Below are 21,450 nucleotides of genomic sequence, written 5' to 3'. Positions count from 1 at the left end.
CAGAAACCTGCATTCAGGATAATTGTCTCCGAGTACTTAGTGTCAATTTTCATTAAAGATGAACTAACGTCCTGTATACTAGAAAATCATGATCATCTAAATTATCAACACTGTTCCGGGTTTCGGGCAATACAAGCAAAATATTTTTTAAAAACTTAGATGCGGGCTTAGATGACTCAGCCAAGAAGTTATATACTATATACTTAATATTTTAACAATTATTTTTAATGTACTTTTAATTTAATTTTAATGCAATTTTACCTAATAATAATCACCAAAATATTGTATTTATTTACTTTTTAAGGTACAATAAGCATAATTGATCAAACCATACAGTAAGTGTACAGTAAACAAATTCCAGTCAGCAAAATAAACATGGTTGGGATTGTTGAGGATTGGATAATCTTTAGGGAGGATTTCGGATTTAAGGGTAGATGTGAGCTAGTCTCAACCACCTCAGCACCAAACATGGGCCAGGGTGTGTGGTCAGAAAATGTTGAGAATATGGACCTCACTTGGTCAGAAATTCACAGCACCTGTTTGGTTCAGCACCAGTAAAATATTTGTAGTTGCATCAGTTAATCCTACCAACAAAAAAGACCTTTTTGCAGCAATATTAGAAATCTTTGAAAAAGAAGAATACAATCATAAAAATGATTGTATTAAATGTTCTATGCAAATTGTAATTTAATGTTCAGAAGTTTCAAAACACCAATGATACACAGTGTTTCTGTTTAGAAGTTTAAAAATATCAATGATTAAACATGTTGCCCCAGAATTTCTAGGAAACGCATGAAATTACTAAATGCTACTTTTTCCTTGCGATAGAAATGATTTTCATAAAAATGTAAAAAAACATTAATCGATTACAGTTTCAATTACCAAATAAAACAGCAAAAAACTGTGTTTGTGAGCAATTAGGTGCAGTCTATGTGGACAAGACATCAACACCTGTACACAACATGTATTACCGAGTTAATTACCGGCATTACTTTGAGTAGAAATGTTATTCACATTTTTGTTAATCGTTTTTTAAGTGTTTGTTTCGAAAGAAGAATATCATCATTTTTTTTGCATTTTTTTATTTTATGGAAATGGCTTCTTAGACCATTGCTACTCCAATAAACAAAGGCTTAATTATTAAATATTAAACATTTTAATAGAATAATGTGAAACTAAAGTTGATTACAGTACTTTCATTTGACATGATTTAACCTTCGTTATCTAGACTTGTGGTCTAGAAGAGAAAGTCAGGAAACCACTTGAAAGTTTCCCTAAGCCTGTTTAACAAATCCTATTGTTATTAGAAAAACAATAAAAACAATAACAAATTGTATTCTACTTTAAAAAACCAAGGCTAAAATGTTATCATATAGCAAATTTGTAGTAAAGGCTATGGTTGCTTTTTATTGATTTATTATATTCCTAAACCTCAGGAGAAATAAAAAATAATCTTTTATCCAAGTAATAAAAGAGGGCTGTTTCTGTTTTTTTTTAAATGTAGCAATCATAAAATTTACAAATATATGTTTTCTTCAATAATCAAAACCAATGGCGTTAGTTAATGCGGTATGTAGCTGTCGTAGATAACTTCACAATGTAGCGTAGTGAGTGGAGATAACAAATACCACTGCCTGGTTCACACTCAAAGGCATAGGTTACGCATGACTTACGCTAGCCTTACATCGTACATGTGAACATACCTATTAGTCTCTAACCTAACGAAGATCCATATAAAATGGTAACACATATATTTTACAGTTATACTGTAGTTTCTATGTATCAATTATCATTGCAATTTAAAGACCCCTTCCCTACGTTTTTTAGATCTAATTTAAGATCACAAACTATATTTAATGTATTTATTGCGATAACTTTTTTCGTCTTTAAACGATTAAAATGTGAAAAATAAGTCGATTCTAATAATTATAGCCGCCCACTATAAATCTCAAAATGCATTGCGCGCGGATTGATTTTTGTTTTGGGTTTTGCCCAATTTATATCAACGAAGTCTGGCAAAAATAGAAAGACAATTAATGCAGCAACTACAAAACGTCAGGCTAGGTATACAGTATAGCTAGCATACGATGTTTGTACGTTACCGATGTTTACCAGAGGCCTAAAAAACTCAGCCTAGCTAGGCCTAAAGACCGTCCACGAGAGGTCATTCGCCGCAAGCTACTTAGGTAGTGCATTGTTTCTCACTTTTTATCATAATTTACCATAAAACGTACATTTAAGACAAGGAATGACCTGGTTTAATGTTTTTAAAGTAATATACAGTATATGTATTTTTACAAAACATCACAAATTGTAGGGAAGGGGTCTTTAATTTAAATTTTTGAATGTATCTTCCAACCATTAAAATCTAATATTAACATTTAAGTCGTTTACTATAAACGTGCTCTCTCCTGTCATGTGATTCAGATTTGACAACCTTGTACCAACTAATACTGACCTAAGTCAAGTAATAAAATATAACCATGCCAACTTATTTTAATATTCATAACAAGCTGTTGATGAAGTACTTTCCCCAAGTGACTGTTTGATTACCATGTGCTAGTTACTAAACTTATAATGACCAGGCAATCACAGGAGCTAACAATCAGAATGTTTTCATTTTCAAAGTATGATTTGATTCACTGTGGCTCACTGCGGGATTGTGAACATGTGGACTGCAACAGATATTTTGTCGAGAGGAAGAAAGCGGTTGGGGTTACGAGGATGAGGTTCGCTTATAGCTTTACGCTATAAACAGGTGGTTTTTGCTCACGATACTTGCCATACCATTCAGTGCAAGTAACTTGAGTTTGTGACTCAAACCCAAGGGAAACGTTCATTCATCTCTTTATGATATAGATTTTTAAAAAAACATTTCATAAAGAATGAACAAAAATTATTTTGCATTTCCAATGTATATTTTGCAATTTATTTTGATAATAAAAATTATTTACCACAAATCAAAATACAAATTGATCATATCCTATCTGTATGCATGGAGGGCTTTACTCCATGGTATGTGACCACATCAATTTCTGCAAATTATAACAATTACAAAAACCATAAAATAATGCCCTCCATCAACAGACAGACGTCAACCTAGAGTTTACTGTATACTACTAGAATTTAATAAAAGGTAGGCCAGTCATTTGGTTTAAAGTTTAATAACCAACTCTGTTTAGTAAGAATGTAAGTATTATAAAATGTTTCTGCTGACTGCTGCGCATCACAGAAAATAAACTGTCTATTAAAAAAAATAATATTTTTAGCATTTTCTGCTCAATTTGTGCTACGGTACTCGATCCCTAATAAGTTGAACAGTTTTCTTAAAAACGGTTTACTAAAAATTTGTCCTGCTTCTGCTGCTAAGTAATCCAGGTTAATTTATTCAAAAAGTTAATAATTGGTTATTTGTTCGCAGCAGAAATATGACATATATTAAAATCTGCAAGTAATACTAGACAAATAAAAAAGTTAATTGTTTTAAACTATAGAAACAGGACTTACTGTACTGTTAGTTATTTCAGTAGAACATCACACTAACTCCATTGAGTAAAGAAGTAACTTGTTCTCATATTACTGGCACAGATGTTTTCAAATGATATGAATATCATTAAATGTGGTAAAGGTCACTTAACAATTAGAAAAGTTCAACATTTCAAACTGAAATGTAAAATAAAAGCACAGTTTTTGCATTAGATATTCGATATTGGTATTTTTACAAGATTTTACAATCGAATAGTGTTCTAACCCAAATCGTTTGGGTGTTTTTAACCGATGTTATATCACCAGTTATTAAAAATGTATCATCTCTGCTTCCACTTTTGGGTAATTTATTCACACAGTTATCTGTTAATTTTTAAGAGCAGAAACAGGACCTAAATGTGTACACGTAGTGAACTCTGAAGTATGAACTATATTGTGTACTTCTTAAAGAAAAAATATAATAAACTGATATTAATTTAATAGACTGAAGCAGGTTTTGTTTTAGTTTATTTTAGCTAAAGTGAGTCATGGATTTGGTATTAGCACTTACCTAGACATTTTAATTGTAGTCTTGTAACCCAGTACTTTTGATGAATGAAGTCAATTGTTCAACTTTGGCTTCTAACAGGTTGAACATCAAAACTAAAATCAGGTTCTTGCTGAGAAATGATAAATGAGCCACTTGTATTATCATTATCATAGACAAAAGACAGATGTTGAGATAATTTAATTTTATACCTCTACATAATTTTACTTTCTGTTATTTTACATAAACCCATTGACTTCATTAATTTCAGTATGTAATTCACTGAGATTATTATACTGCGGAGGGAAGGTCTTGAGCTAGGGGATTTTCCATTCTATAAAATATGATTTGAAACCAAACAAACAATGGTGATATTGTTTACTATTGATAAAACATTAAACCCTTGTTCATCTACCCCTTTTCTCTTGGTATAGTAATAGAACTACTTAATTAATTTCAGTATGTAATTCACTGAGATTATTATACTGCGGAAGGGAACGTCTTGAGTTAGGGGATTTTCCATTACAATAAAATATGATTTGAAACCAAATAAACAATAGAGATATTGTTTACTATTTACTTATCCTTAAGATGTAACCAGGATGTGGTTAATCAAACACTGCTTTTATTACTTATTCAATAATAGTGCATTTCCTTATTAGATTAAGTATTTTAATTTCTAAACAATCAAGTTCCTTTATTAATGTGTGTTCAGATATCTAATCCGAATGATAAAGTTATGAGTAAATAAAACTAAATATACAGTAAACCCCACTCATTTGGGACAATATGGATATTATAGTCTTTTCAATGGAGTAAATAAGGGGAAATATATATAAGACTACATACATTCTCCTTATTCAGGGGGCACCCAAACAGGGGACACTCATATTAAGGGTTCAACTGTATTGAAACTTCTATTAAAATTAAATAAAAAATATTGAAACCATCTTTTAAACAAACAAAATGACTAAAAAAAAAGCAAAATTAATGGAAACGTCAATGTTTTTTGTCAAATATACTGAAATATTGAAAAGGCCAGCTAGTATACTTCCAACATTCTATTTTAAACTCTGCCCCGCCTAGTTAAGATAGAACAGTCAATCTTTCAACTCATACACATTCATTATTTGCATACATTCATAACTGTACCAAATAGATTTAAAATACACCCATCCCTACTTGGAATTACCCAATTTATATTTAATTGGATAAAAACCATAGATCACATGCTCTAGAAAAACTTAAAAGGTTTTATGGTAATCAATTCTATTATATTTTTCATACAAATGTATAAATATAATACACAGTATTTCAAGAATTTGTTTTATTGTCACAATGTATTTACTGAATTTCTTTCTTTCACAACAATTATTATTTAGTACAATACTTCCTCATGAAAAAGCATGGACAATAGCAACACAAACATCAAGGCCAAAATAACTCCTACGCAAATATAGAATACAGGATGTTACACTGTACTGTACCTGGTATTTCCACTACAGTACAGATCAATATTAGAAAATCTATAAATATTTATTGTATGACTCACATAGCAACAGCATAGCAACAATGCTCATCAGACACAAAACCATAACAAACCTGGTTGGGCTACCCTGTGTATGAGATCATTCTTAACACAGCAGTGCAGTGGCAGCAGTCTTATGACCAGTCAGGCATAAAGGTGTTATTACACATATTTCTGAGTCATGTACAACTGACATATCCTCAGGTGGTTGTTAAAACCAATTCATTCTTTTATACCTTCATGCTATTACTTGTCAAATTTCGGACTGTCAGATTTACATTTGATTTGTTGTAATTAATTTACTTAAGAAGGTTACAAAGATAAATGACATCATTAGTAAAGAAACTAAAGCAAAACAAATTATATAAAGTAAATGAATCATTCTACTAAAAAATTGAAACGTGTGTAGAATCAAAATTACCCAAAGGATACGAACATTCAACCTTCTCAAAACGAGATTGCGACGACTGGTACTTATTCTAAACACAACTTTCCTAACAAATCTTAATCCATAATTCTTTAAAAGGCATTTTAAAAACCAGACACTGCCTGGCCAGTAGCCCAAAACTTGGTCAGTGACCCAAAACTTGGCCACTGGCCATAAAGCAAATCTGGCAGAGATAGATCTTTATATGAAAAATATAAAATCAGATTTCGAACATGGAATGCAAATAAAATGACAGAACATTAGATTAAGTTCAACACTTCACTTTACAATTTTTAGACCCTCCAAAATCCTGGATCTGCCACTAACTACCTCCTGGCCTTGTGGCCAAATTGCATATCACATAGTTTAAGCCTAAAATCAACACAAAATACACAATATTTTTTGGAATTAAACAAGCTTGGTTAATTTCAATTGATGTAGTGGATCAGTGGTACTCACAACTCCATCACATAATGGGCTTGTATACTGTTTTCAATACCCCAGCATCAATGTACACTACCAAGTATCAATCATAATTATTGATAAGTTTACCAGGTTTCAACTTGGGGTGGGTACCTTGCATTCGAGATGTCTACATGTAGCGATTCAATGTAAAACCATGCTATAAAGATAATATGCAGTCTAAATTTTGCCTTCAAATTAAAATGTAAACTTTTAATTTAAATCTCTCACTCAGGAACAAGACACAATTTGGACAATGGTACTGATATAGGATGTCAACTAGGTATTCTTTTAGGAAAGCATGTAAACCACCACAATAGTCAATACCAATGAGTCACCTATGGAATTTTAATGGCAAGTTGGAATTGTGCCAAACACTTTAATAAAAGAAAATAAATTTGAATAGTAAAAACAGAACTGTCAAACTTGTTTATATATAAACTTAGAGGTGAACTATGAAAGATCATGTATTTTACTTGACATGCATCTTGATAAATTTTTTTACATCAGTGCTGGGAATATCTGGAAATACGAATTCAGTGCGTAGCCACAAGAATTAAAGTGGTGTGGTCGTCGCAACAAGAGGGAAAAATTCCCGGTGCAAGCCGTGGCTTCTGCCATAAAAACCCTTACCAACCGTTCCCTTCTTCTATTCTAAATAACAAGGAACATTCAGTTCCAACATAAAACAAACATATTGCTATGTCATTAATGAAACTGTTGACTTCAGATCGAATATTAGACACAAACCGACACAATTTTCAAAAATAAAAATATCATTTTATGAAAACAGAAGTTTCAGATACATCGATTCTTATCTTTGGTTATTTATTATTTTTATTCAATATATTTATATTAGGAGCTGTTATAGCATTTGCGTTTAAAACTATCCTATAGCTTCGGCCCAGAAAATGGGAAACTTTTCTTTTTATAATCAGTGTTTGGCTTATGTAAACTTATTACAGTATTATATATAATTGTTCGTGTTTATAGAATCTGTTTCTAAGTAGGATAGTTAAGTTATTCAATACCTGAAGTTGAACATGTTAAATGGTCATGGTACTTTTTAATTTTCTTTCCATGGCAGTAGTATAAACCATTGTGATGTTCCCACTCTAACTGTATGTGATGGAATTCCAAAAGCTAACTATGACATCATAGTTTATATATTGTGGCTACTGTATATTGTGCATAAATAAACCAGGAACTAACCTACTATCATTTGATCAAAGTTCGCATTCTATATTTAAAACAAAAAACATTAATCAATCAATCTGCATTAAACAAACACCATACAACAAATAAATGGTGATAAAAAAATGCTAATATTCAAAAAATTAGAATAAAAACATTTTACTAGCAAATATCTTTCTAGCTTTGAAATTCTTCAATAATTATGTCTATCAATTTTAATACAGTGTATGTTTATTTTTTTTTTAAATAATACAGTATATACAGTATAAAACTTTCAGGCTAAAACAACACACTGAAATAAAGAGCAGTCTTTAATTGTAATGGTAATAATTAGAAATTGTATATTGTTTGAAGGTTTGCATGGTGAAATCAATATGTTGATACAGTATAAAGTTTGTGGTACACCACATATTATTAGTTCCGAAAATTATGTGGAGTTTAGAGAAACTTATCAGTTTGTTTCAGTAGTTGTGAAAAAACTGTTGAGTTTAGAGAAACTCATCAGTTCATTTCAGTAGTTGTGAAAAAACTGTGAGTTTAGAGAAACTTAACAGTTTGTGTCAGTAGTTCTGAAAAGAACTTCCAAACAAAATATATGTTTACTACAAACTTTATCAAGATATTATATTGATGATAAAATTATACTGTATTTGTTTTCAAAGTACTGTACCTTGATTATGGGTTCATAAATCAAATGGAAGATTTCTAATTTGTCAAATGGGAAAAGTTTCAAATGTCAATGATTTATTAAATGGGATGATTGTTAATAACAAGTTTAACTATCAGAAAGTGAAAGGTGAACACCTCCTAGCTTATAAATCAAAAGTTGGTATGCCCTTTCAAAACCCTCTGTTTATACATTCCATAATCACTTCAAAAGCAGGCCAGACAGTGTACTACAAAAGAATAGTATGACTCATATATTTACACTAATCTAGAATAGGTGTGATGGAGTTGGTTGGTACCCAAAGAAAATCCTAATCAATTTTACACTTGAATGAAACATACAATGTAATCAACAATCTATTATATTGTGTATGCAAACAAGTTTCTTATGATGATATCCTATTCAAAGTAATTAGCGCCAGCTTGATGGTATTTACTAATACCATTTCACATTATAATTACAGTAATTAAACTTCCAAGAAACACCAACAGAAACCTTGAAAAGATCCCATTCACATCAATCCTGCAATACTGAAGTTTTACATCAAATTTTAAACACAATTACAGTAAAATAAATGTGACGCGATGCTAAACAATTGTTCTGGTAACTTTCACATTGTGTCCCCAGTGTGCGTTTCCAGAGTTTGAAGATTTAAAGTATTTTATATCATCCTCAATCAAACTGAAATTCAGATTCAAACAAAATACCGGTGTTGCTTCCATGGTGAGTTTTGCTATGTGATGATGTGTAAGGGTATTAGTGTTGATCATGACCAACTTTTTTACAATGTTTCATGTAATCCTGTGAAAAACATGAATATCTCAAATAGAGTTAAAGAATTTCACTGATGAAATAACCATCAAAACTTCATGAAATATATACTGTATATTAATTTTATATTGATGAACCTAATCTATCTTAGACTACTAAAACATTGGGGAAGATGTTGGTTGTGTTGAAGCACCTTATAATTCACCAAAGTGGTGTGATCATGAAAATGTGTTTTTATACCAAATTCTTTTAAACTGCCGAACTGGTGTTCAGAAACACTTAGCCATACACATCACACATTCCGTTTATAAATTAAACAATTATATTCATCAATACTCTTCTGTGTATTATAACATTAACAAATGATTGTATTTAAATCACTATTTCAATTATTATTTTAGTCTTTTCACAATATTATAATGTAACTATATTATTATTATATTGTATTGTTATTATATAATATATATTGTTTACCTGTTCGAATCTTGTGTAACAATTACCAATATTTTCTGAAATTTAAAACAGAAGACAAAATATTGTACCAATTAATTAATTGCCATTCCATATATCATTGGAGTCTATTTTTATACCTCCATCATGTCATGGATATATGTAGCCCATCACGATGTTGAGAAATTGATAACATTTAACATGCATGATTGATCCTACCATTATCCTTGTTTGGAAGAACCTATATAGCTAGACCCTCTAGGCCTAGGCCTATTTAGTATTTTACATTACTATTATATATTATGATAAATATAGGCTGTCCATCCAACCTTATTAGTCTAGGCTAGGGCCTAGTACTACTAGGCCTAGCTAGGCTAGGGGCCTAGCCCTAGCCTAACCTAGTAGGGCCTACCTACTGTAGTCTAGTAGGTCTAGGCCTAGGCTCCCTAGCCTAGGCCCTAGCTAGCCAAGAGAGAGGGGCCTTCTTCTAACTAATCTTGTTGTCTAACTCATGCCTAATAAACCAAGCTTGCGTTTTACTCCCGGTTTTACTACCCAGGCTAGTAAAATTGTCTATGCACGCGATAAATATAAATGCAGCGGGAAAGTTAAGTTTATAAATTGTCCAATAAGTACACGCTTACTCGATCACCTGAACGATTTTAATGACAATTACCAAATAAGGCAAGTCACGGGACAGACAACAACACAACGTCCATTTGTTGTCAAATCGTTTGTTTCCGGAGTGCTTATTGTGACGTCGTAATCCGCAACACACAATAGCTGATTAGTTGATTAGGTCATCCCATTATACTAATTCCCTTTTTTTCATTCTTATATATCTTAAAGTAGAAATTTATAATAATGAAATGTATTATATTATATTATTTTACCAAATAAATATTTAAATATTTATTTATTTTACAAAAATAAATTAATTAACTACATATTTCCTTATGTTCACCCCTCCATATAAATGTAATCTTCCTGGAGAATACCCGTTTTATGTGACGTCAATAAATTGGGCACTCCCCACTACCCATAATGCTCTGTGATCGATTTAGCCAATCAGAAGTCAGAACTGGGCATCTACTATAGCCGATGATATCATCTCCAGCCAATGAAAACGCTAGGATTTGATGTCATTTCAGTAGTAACTATTTTTAGACATTGAGTCAGTGGGTATAAAACTGACTCAGCCTTTGCTTAGGAAACGCATTCCAATACTCGAAGAAACACAGTCGAGTTCTATGTGCTAAACACAAAAATCGTTCAACCAATACATAACGAAGGAATCCCGAGTATATTTGTGTCGGTAGTGACTCACAACTTTAACCTAAGAGACGTTTAGTCAGTGTTTTCATTTGTATGTCGACCACTGAGGAAAAGGACACTGTAATTGTACAACAGACACGATCCAAGATGGAGACTCAATTTTACGAAGACCATCCAAACTGGATACAGAAAAAGAAAACCATGACTTTGGATCTAGCTCCTGGCTCTCGCAGTAAGAAGCCAGTTACACTTTTATCTACACCTGATGTAAATATGTTAAAACTAGCATCACCTGAACTTGAAAAATTGATCGTTAACCAGCAGGGAAATGTATGCACAACACCAACACCAACGCAGTTCATTTGCCCGAAAAACGTAACGGACGAACAAGCAGCGTTTGCTCAAGGCTTTGTGGAGGCTCTTCATAATTTGCATCATTATACAAATGGCGAGGACGGTAGCGTGGTAGAAGCACAAAATGTACAATACTTCTCTCAAGCAGGAGGCGTAGTAACCCGAGCCCCACCAAATATTGTGGTAACCAGTACTCAGGCGTTCAATCCAGCACTCACAACAACAACTCTACCTGGAGCTTCACCAGCTGTAAGTATGACATACACCACAAATAATAGTATGCCTACGTCAACAGCCCATGCTTCAGTGAGTGTCATCAATAATAACCCGCAAGCTTGGAGCCGACAGCAGCATATTATAAAACAAGAAGAACAAGAACAAACTGTGCCAGTTTACCATGCCACACCACCAATGTCCCCAATTGATATGGACACACAAGAAAGGATTAAATCCGAAAGGAAACGACTAAGGAATAGGATTGCGGCCAGCAAGTGTCGTAAAAGGAAATTGGAGCGAATTTCACGTTTGGAAGATAAAGTAGATGAATTAAAATCACAAAATCAAGATTTACAAACAGCAGCCACAAAATTGAGAGAACAAGTATGTCGACTGAAACAAAACGTAATGGAACATGTGAAGAGTGGATGTCAGGTTATGCTTGCTCAACAGTTAGCATTTTAAACATCATAAACTTGATAAACAGACAATGAATGAAAAGAACATTTTGCCTTGAACGCTACAAAGAAACAGGGAGTTTATTTTATAGGGTACTACTACTTTAGCAAAAAATGTCAACTTTTTTAAAGACTTGTAATAATGTTTATATTTATTCGGGTATACTGTGCATACTTCGAATATGTCACCTAGGCCTACACAATAACTAAAAGTAAGACCAGCATTTTTGTAAATGACAGAGATTATTTGTTTACGACCAGACAGTAATGTATGCTAAATTTATAATGAATAATGCATTTTAAAAGTATTGTAAAAATAAGTTGACAATTGTGTCGTTTATCAATATTGGTTTATGCAATGGTTCAGTAATCTTTTTAAATGTGAAGTCCGTGTCACGAGTTTCAACTCGTGACTTTAAAGTGTACGGTACCAGCAGTTTTTATTTGTACTCTTCTTTAGGCCAATGCTATATCAACAATCCATATCACGAATAAATAATCTCCCATATTTCGGAATACGTAATAAAGGTCAAAGTAAAAAATTTCGTTGTAAATACAAATTCGATAGGCTAAATTAGTTGGGCTGGAACCATTACGTTTAGTTATTAAAAAAACGATCTAAAATCAGTATTATTATAATATGTGGATAATATTGTTATAAATTATTAAGGAGGGCAACTGCTGGTCATTGTTATCCTATATTTTGCCAAAATAATAACGGTACATAATCAAATAAATCTGATTTGCCAGTAAAATTCTATAATTATTGAGGTTAAATACCATTGTAGTTTCTGCGAGCGGGAACGGCGGCGATGTTGACTGAAAGTGTACATATATTATATTTGGCCAGAAGATCGCATGACGGCCAACAGTCAATTTATGTTACTTTGTATTTTATGTATAAAAGAAATTTAAGGTCACTGAATAAAATTTTAAAATATGAAGAAAATTTATTCCAGTCTCGTGTATTGTATTATGTGTATTTATGAGACGAAAAACGACTGAATAACTATCACAAACTAGAAGACAATCAACGAGAGAAGTAGGCCTAGTGGGGGATGAAATCTTTAAATTTGTCAACGTTTACTATTCAGCTGAATTTTTCCTGAATTCCTTCAGCCCTTTAAATAAACGTTTTATCAAGGTTCAATTCAATATATTTCCACAATACACAATAACATACAGGATAATAAATACAATGAAATACTCATGTCGGGAGAGGGTGGTTTGACCCACCTCAAGAAAGTTGAAATACAGTACTGCATTTAAAATCATTGTTGTACAGTAATTGTGTGGGTGATCACTTGTTTCATCAACATAATTGACAAAATTGTTTATTTAAACAAAAATAATTTGATCAGGGCCGTACGAACTTTGCCCGTGGGTTTTCCGTCACCGTAGAAACTGGAGGAAATCTGTCTTCAACCTTGTACAAAACACCCTGGACATCAATCGTAAGTTCATCGGATCGGAAGGCGTGGATGTTTGACCATCGCCCTGAAACAAAGTGACATTTGACAATCTTATCTTCTTCATATGTATATTAATTTCCATCTAAAGCAACATTGGCCTACATTGATAAGAAAACTATACACAGAACATGAAGTAAGCATGTTACTTAAAATGTTAGTACAGTGTACTATATCGCCTTTGGCATCTCATTATGCTTATTAAACGGAACATTAATTTCAACATTATTTTCTAATTAGTACCATCTGTATTCATTTGAAACACGATGATAATATAGCCTATAATCTGTATTTCTTCAACCACATATCGTACAAATGGACAGTGCATTTTCCCGAACTGCGTATCATGTTGGTGCCCAACAAAACAGGTGTAAGCATTTTTTTTGACAAACTGTTCCTTTCTCGCAAACAACTAAATTGTCATTTTCCGGTTAAACTAGTGAACCAACTTAAAGTCTTAAGTCTCTAATCACGGCTTCTGATAGTTCGTATGGCATTTGTTTCTTTATGTCAAATCGTGTTGTCATACTATAGAATATATTTCCGATCCAGTTGGAAAGCTCAAGCAGGTTTAGCAAAAACATTACCCTCACTGACCATGATGTACGATGGGTATACCGTACCCAGACACTAGCCAGGCTTGTCATTCATGGTGAGCGGACACAGATTCTCTCTAGTAGAAGTCCTGTTTTACCCCCAATTACCCCACAGGCCTGCGGTCTAGTGGATAACGCCCACCCCCGAAAAGAGAAAAGGTATTCTCCTAATTACAATAATGGTAATTAAGATAAGATAACAATAACGATAACATAATAATATTAACTATGATTATGATCAAAACATTATATCATTTTAAATTGTATATTACTGTTATTATTGATAATAATAATGTACAAAGTCAACAAAAATGATGTTCGATATGTTGTTTTTCAAAACTAATAATTAAAAATATGAAAAAAAAAACCTTTTCACTCTCGAAACCAAGTACCGTAAATACAAAAAGGCGCCTTCGAGCAATATGAGAGTATAGTTATGAACTGAAACAATTAATCGACTGATTTTTTTCCCAGGGGAAATCCCCTCAATTAAATACGGTAATTATTATAAAAATATGTTGGGAATTTGTGTTTTCTTTTATTTCTCAAATTAGGTCTACAGATTGTTACATTGGTAACTACAGTATATCCCCACAATAGGTAAGTTGTTACGTCGGTAACTTCCAGTAACACATATCGAACAGATATCGCTGACTGAATTCAAACAAAGCTTGTAATATTATGTTCATTGGTGTATAAGTCCAGTTAGATACAATTGTCCCCCTAAAAAATAATATTGTCAATTTGCTTTGTTGACTATTTAATTTTAATGTCAAATATTATTGACTTCGTTGAAAAATTGGATTGAAAAAAGAGAATTATTTAACCTGAAAAACCCATGTAATTTAAAGGGAAAAAAAGTCAATGGAATGGGGTTTTTTTTGGTTAAACTTAACCGTTTAGGCCTATTTTGTCTTTTTATAAGTGAAATCATTATTTTCTTTTTCGGGTTTTTTTTTCTACAGAAGTGATTAACTTGATTAAAACTACAAAATGATATTTGTTTGTATTAAAATTAACCGTTTAGGCCTATTTTGTCTTTTTATAAGTTAAATCATTAATATTTTTCTTTTTTACAGAAGTGATTAACTTGATTAAAACTATAAAATGACCTATGGAAAGTTCATTCAATTCTCATTTTTAAAGAAACGATGCAAAAATAAAATCATGAAATAAAACATATAGGCCTATATACAGTATAGTGTAGGAGAATTGTGTACTATACCATAAGATTTTTTATGATTTGACTATAAACAATAAAGTTTTTCCATGCATGTAATTAGTAATTCACAAACTAAAAACTAAAGGGGGTGTGGCGGAATTTTTCAAAACACATAATTATTCTTTTCCTGGGACCGATGCAGTGAACCCTCCATGGTAATGACTTATGTCAATTGCGATTACTAAAACTGATAACATGATAAGTGCTAACACACTCGGTAAACACTCAATACCGTCAAACAGAGTTATGTGGATATATCCTGATATATAACATATTTAGATCACTGATAGGTAGTAGTTTTAAAGAATTATTATTACCCTGCCTATCTTATACTGTATTACTAAACGTGTTCCTCGATGTGTTCTATCCCGTCGCCCTCGTTTCTCTGTCAAACCGAACCAGTGCTCTGTTCCAACCCACGTAATGTTTTCGACACTTCGTTGCATCCAATCGGTTTTTTTTTCTTCAACATTTCAACCACTTTCGATTCTTTTAAAATTAATTAAAAAACCTATTTTGTTCATCAAAATTTCACACTGATACACAACATGTTTCTTTTTTTTATAACTTTCATGGGTATACATCTTTTTTTTAGTCTTACTCTGAATTGAAAAACAAAATATAAACATTTAAATATATAAACACATAATAATACATAGAATAACAAATTTAGCAAACCAAAAAATATCCCCAACAGCATTCAAATGTGAGTCCCTCCTAATAAAATGTGATTCAGTCCTATACATAGCCTTGGAAGAGGACAAGTCAAGAGTAAAATAAAGTAAAAATAAAGATAAAGTCAAATCTTAATTTACTGAGTCATTATTTTAGTGTTATGGGCCTATAGCTAATTAATGACAGTGCATTTTAAACAATAATAATAATAATTTGTTAAAAGCAGTCTTTAATTAACATAATATGACGACAGACAACATTGTTGGTTAATAATAATTTAATTAACGCGTGGATCATGATTCCATGGTAAAGTTCAAACGTAGTTACCTCTCAATAATCATTATATAACATTATTGGCCTTCGATGATTAAATATACAATCACAATCAATAAAACATGGTTTTAATTGTATTAAACTACTGTAAATAGGTATGAACGCCAGGCTAGTGATCTGGAGGTCGTGGGTTCGAGTCCCACCCGAGAATTACTTGCGAATTTGTTCGCAAGTAATCTTGTATGAAGTACAAATTACGTCAGAGTAGGGCAAAATATCTGACCAATCACTTAAAACATATTATATGACTTTTAAACGCGATTTTAAAATAATTAAGAATATATTGAAATAAAAAAAACAAAAAAAAAGATATAATATCTAAAAAATCCCATACTTTTCCAGATAAGTTTATTAGATTAGGTATTGAATCCTGTAGGGAAGCGCTTGGAAATTCCCAAACGGCTTTATAACATAGATGCTGATGGTGAAATTGAGCATGAAGGTTCGCCATTCCGGAGGGAGACTAGCACACAAGAGTTCACCTAAGCACTGCTCTAGTGTAAGACATACATTTCCTGTGTTGATCTCTATTATGAAGCCTGTTCCAAAAATCAATGCCAAAAGCGTGATGCTACAAGTTATAATTTCATTAAAGGGACCGTTCACTTTAATGAAATTCATAAATTCTAATACAGACAATATTCGTCGGTGTCATCCCAAAGACAAACAAAATTGGCACGCGCGAATAATCATTTTAAACCAAATTTGACGACTCGACAAGTAAAACGTAACCAACCTATCGATACATACCGGTACCTACAATAGCTATTTTTTTTAATGAACTTATAAACGATTAGTGTGAATGTTTTGTATTTATTAAAAAGAGATTTTCCGTAGTCATTTTGGAGTATATGCTGTTTTAGAAGAACTGTTTCAATTTGAAAGAACGTGCACTTCTTGATGTACACATGCGTTCAAACTGTAATGATACAGATTTTTACGCCCGCGTTCAACTCTGTTGAAACTGGTTGAAATGGTGCGGTTCCTGTACACACGCGTTCAAACTGTGATGGTACGGATTTGTACGCGCGTGTTCAACCCTGTTGAAATGGTACGGTTTTTGTACGCGCGGTGCAAACACTGATAACAAAATGGTAATGGTTTGTGTACGCGCGTGTACAAACCCTGATGAAAATGGTACGGTTTTGATACGAACGCATGTTTATTCTTTAAATAATCGGCGCCCAATATTAGTATTCACCATGATCTTTTCATTTCATCTTCGGTGTTGCTATTGTCAACAAATCTCGAAAGTTTAAATCAAGGTGGCGCAGTACTACCAATCATCGCGATCCACATGAAGATAAAATTGATCAAAGGTGACACTGCAATCTTTCATGGTGTCTCGTACAGCAAATTAAATGCTAAAAGTAGCTATTTAATATAACACTATTATACTACTTGATACAGTAACTGTTATTAATTTATGTCAGAGAATCATCAAGTAGAAAGATGTTTTGCCCACTCGGGCTATGAGATCTGTAAGTCATTATGGGTTTGAATCCGGACTGAAAACAACAAATTCAAATATATCCCGTTTATTAAATCAGAGAGAAGCAATGTATCTATCTAGTTATATTGTCTCAATATGGATGCATTTTACAGGCGGATCTTGAATGTTGGGAAGGGGTGGGAGAGATGGGGTGAAAATAGACTGTTGTATTTGATAGAATCCCAATTAATTACCCCATTTTAAAAGCCCGAATCAGCCCCAATATGAATCCTGTTATGAATTATAATCTACATCAAAGTAATAAAATTTAAGATCGACGATATATTATTTAGCACTTGATCTATGCTGAGGCTTTTTTTTTTTATCATACTGAGCTGGTAGGTTGCTGTCAGACACATTATATCAACAGTTCCGTGAGAATATCATTAATTAAGAATTGATTGTAATATTCAATTTTTGAAGCCAAATCTTCAAACGTTTGTAACGTTATTAGTTTCATTTCACGTAGTTCATAATTGTTTTCATCGTAGTGGTTAATCAGAATCGCAACCATCACAATCGTCATCGTCATGTAAATCTCATTGTAATCATTGCAACGTAATCCCCACAACCACCACCATCAATCATCATCACTAGTTTTTAAAACCATTGTCATCACATGAACCAACACCACCACCACCGTTCGGCGTCATCATACTGCCACAACCACAACAACGCGAGCACCAAGTAGTACCTCCTCCTACTCCTCAACACCACCACCAATCATCACAGAAACATCCGTCAACATCTTCGTCCTACACGATAATTACATCAACCAACCACAACTACACAACAATTAAAAACCACCAAAAAATGATCATCATTTTCACCATTATTAACAACATTGATGTACAGTATTAGTGGGTTGACTTGAAAACAGTCAAAGACAAAATGCAATTATAAGGAAGGCAATGTCATTGTGAAGAGGAAATTATTATTGTTATGCAAATAATTATTGAATGAAATTACAATAATATTGCTATTATATGAATTTTTACATAAATCAACGAATAGAATACAGCAATTTGTAATTTCTGTTGAGATGCCTAATTTATAATATACTGTAGCGAATTATATGCTTCTGAGTTTTAATTTTCAATTCGAATGGATGTATAACTAGGATTGTTTTTTTTTTGTAGGGCAGGGGGTGTTTGTGTTGTGGATTAGAAAAATGGTAAGAAAACTGCTCTATAAAAAAAAATTCTTTCAATCAATAATTATCTTTATGCATTAGGTTTATTTCGGTTAGGGACGTCTATACGGTACGACTGCATCATGTAGACAATATCCAAAAACTGCAAACTAAAAACACAATTTAATTACCCTGGTAATCTAGGCCAGGTCTACTACCATGCAATGTTGCAGAACTCGTTGCCAAACTATCTTGTAATTTCCAAACACCGTATGTAATTATTTATCTAAAGGACACCAATAGAAATTAAAGCAATACATTTCATTTACGTGAAATTGATAGTACGCGTCAACTTCAAATATTGTGGGACCAGTTCCTACATCATTCATACCTCCATATAATCACATGATATTAAAACAGTGCATTTATTCAGAAATAAACTCATTTTATTAAAAAAACATGCGTATTAACTACACATTGTACAAAAACAATTTTTTTTATTTCACTTCAATATATTCAAATATTGTGTAGTACCATTTCCGACATTCACATACCTCCATATAATCACATGATATTAAAACAGTGCATTTATTCAGAAATAAACACATTTTATTAAAAAAACATGCGTATTAACTACACATTGTACAAACACAATTTTTTTTTTATTTCACTTCAATATATTCAAATATTGTGTAGTACCATTTCCGACATTCACATACCTCCATGTAATCACATGATATTAAAACAGTGACTTTATTCAGAAATAAACATACTTTATTAAAAAAACATGAATATTAACAGAACTACACATTGTACAAACACAATTTTCTTTATTTCACTTCAATAGATCTTTGAGTAATAAAATATAGTATAATACAGAAATAAACTGGGCACAAATTATAATTTTTTTTAAATAAATAAAATCTAGGCTTTATGGTAATCTAATGAACAGTAAAATACATATGTGCAGTACAATACAAATAAAACAAAGTCTATCAATTTGTAAGTGCAAGTTATACCTGCGTCACATGATACCATTATTAAGTACCATAAGATAAAAAATTATTACCATTTCTTATATCATTAACTTGCATAAATATTAATAGAAATTACCTTTGTTTTTGTCTTTATTACCCTGGAGGTCCCTGGAGGTTCTAGGCCTTGTGTTTACAAACCTAACCTTCAGAAGTGAAACTAATATTCTTCCTTAAAAAGGTCTTCCAAAGAGAAATTATGGCAAAGAAAAATTAAATGTTTTTAAAAGTATTTATGATTGACATCAATACAAAAGTTAGTTGGCCTTGGGGACTGAAAGTACACGGCAAAAGTAAGCCAATTTTAACAAGGCTGAAAACAAGAAAATATTGTCAATCTGATATTGATATCCCATGGGAAAGGTAGATTTCCAATGGTGTGATTGCAATAATTGGGTGATTAATGAAAGTAAACTTTTCCCCATACCACAATAAACTTTGCACATACTTCTGTAAGCATGGTATATCTATATGATATTCCTCATGTGACAAGCTTCGCACATACTGGGCATTAATGTGGTACTATATGTGCACATGTACAGCACATACAATTGGCATCTATCAGTAGAACTTATTAAAATATAAAATTAGAATATATTTCAAGCAAGTAATGATAATGTAAAGCACTGCTGATTATGACCGTTAAAGAAACGTGGACTCTATTAAGTACTGTATTGAGTATTATAATGTTAACTTTCATAATTAATTCATCTCATAGGCTTAAACATACAGTAGAGTAACAACCATTTCTGCTGGGCACCTCTAGATATTACAACTATTCCAACATTGCGTACGGCGTGGTACATGGTGTGTACATAATGTAGGAACGTGCAGATGAAAGTGTTGGTACACAGAACGGGATAAGGTCTATGTAAATACAAAGACATGTACACAGATGTTAATCATCTGGTGTCAAATCAATACATAACAAACATTTTGTTGGTATTATACATTTCATAAACCTGACAAGAAAGTTTTAATTAACATGAAAAGGACAAATGACGCAATAATATGAAAATTGTTTTATACTGTATCAATGTATAAAACCTACTGTGGTTATATTATACAGATATTGACTGCTTAAAGATTAAATATAACATTTGATATTAAGTTATACTGTATCAATGTATAAAACCTACTGTGGTTATATAAACTAGTAGTATGTACCATACAAACTAGACAAGCAATTTGAAATTTTGGATTATTATAAGAGGTCATACAGTATATTGCCGCATTGTTTACATATTGAAAATGGCAATTCATGAGTTTAATAAATTCATCATGTCAATTATTTTTGTGTTAAATTTTGAAGACAACCTATTAAACTGCAGTATTAATGGAAAAAGATCCATTCCATGTGTGGGAGACTTGCAAACAAGGATTTTGGTTCTCATAAAAACTTTGTTTTTGTAATGTTGATCCTAGCCTAGATTTATTTCCCACATAAGTTTTTTATAAAATGTGATCTTTCTGAAATGAATTGAGTTGTTCTAATAGTGTTATGAAACATGTTTTTAAAAAATGTGTTCTTTACGAAATGTCTAGTAAACAGTATCACTTCTTCTTGAGCCGTGACCTTCAGGAAAACCTAATCCTGTTGGAAACAAAGTCGGACTGTTCCGAATCCAAACGGGAAATTGTTGGGATGGATCTCAGGAAATGACTAGACACCATATAAAAATA

At 32.1% G+C, this 21,450-nt stretch overlaps 2 protein-coding genes across 5 annotated transcripts in view; one reads left to right on the top strand and one right to left on the bottom strand.

The window, feature by feature from the left end:
• LOC140052385 (mutS protein homolog 5-like) overlaps positions 1-10,282 on the bottom strand; it is a 68,023-nt gene extending 57,741 nt beyond the window's left edge. Inside the window, exons 1-4 of one of the 4 annotated variants that reach the window (XM_072097985.1) lie at positions 9,928-10,282; positions 9,536-9,570; positions 4,037-4,145; positions 3,508-3,663 (exon numbers count right to left, since the gene is read on the bottom strand). The gene's annotated coding sequence lies outside the window, so the exon portion shown is untranslated. Of the gene's footprint in view, positions 1-3,507; positions 3,664-4,036; positions 4,146-9,535; positions 9,640-9,927 lie in introns of those variants that run through there. The other 3 variants (XM_072097984.1, XM_072097986.1, XM_072097987.1) reach the window with 3 other exon arrangements.
• A 427-nt stretch (positions 10,283-10,709) lies between these two features.
• Positions 10,710-12,767, top strand: LOC140051832 (transcription factor Jun-like). Its single transcript, XM_072097154.1, has one exon. It carries the CDS (start codon positions 10,880-10,882, stop codon positions 11,819-11,821), a length of 942 nt encoding a protein of 313 aa, XP_071953255.1. The 5' UTR covers positions 10,710-10,879; the 3' UTR covers positions 11,822-12,767.
• The last annotated feature ends 8,683 nt before the right edge of the window (positions 12,768-21,450 follow it).

The sequence above is a fragment of the Antedon mediterranea genome, chromosome 6 (genome assembly GCF_964355755.1).
Source record: "Antedon mediterranea chromosome 6, ecAntMedi1.1, whole genome shotgun sequence".
In the NCBI taxonomy this organism is placed as follows: domain Eukaryota; kingdom Metazoa; phylum Echinodermata; class Crinoidea; order Comatulida; family Antedonidae; genus Antedon; species Antedon mediterranea.
This window is presented reverse-complemented; position numbering and strand designations above follow the sequence as displayed.

Coding starts and splice junctions, on each gene's coding strand:
- LOC140051832 (XM_072097154.1), top strand. CDS start 10,880: ATGTCGACCACTGAGGAAAAGGACACTGTAATTGTACAACAGACACGA.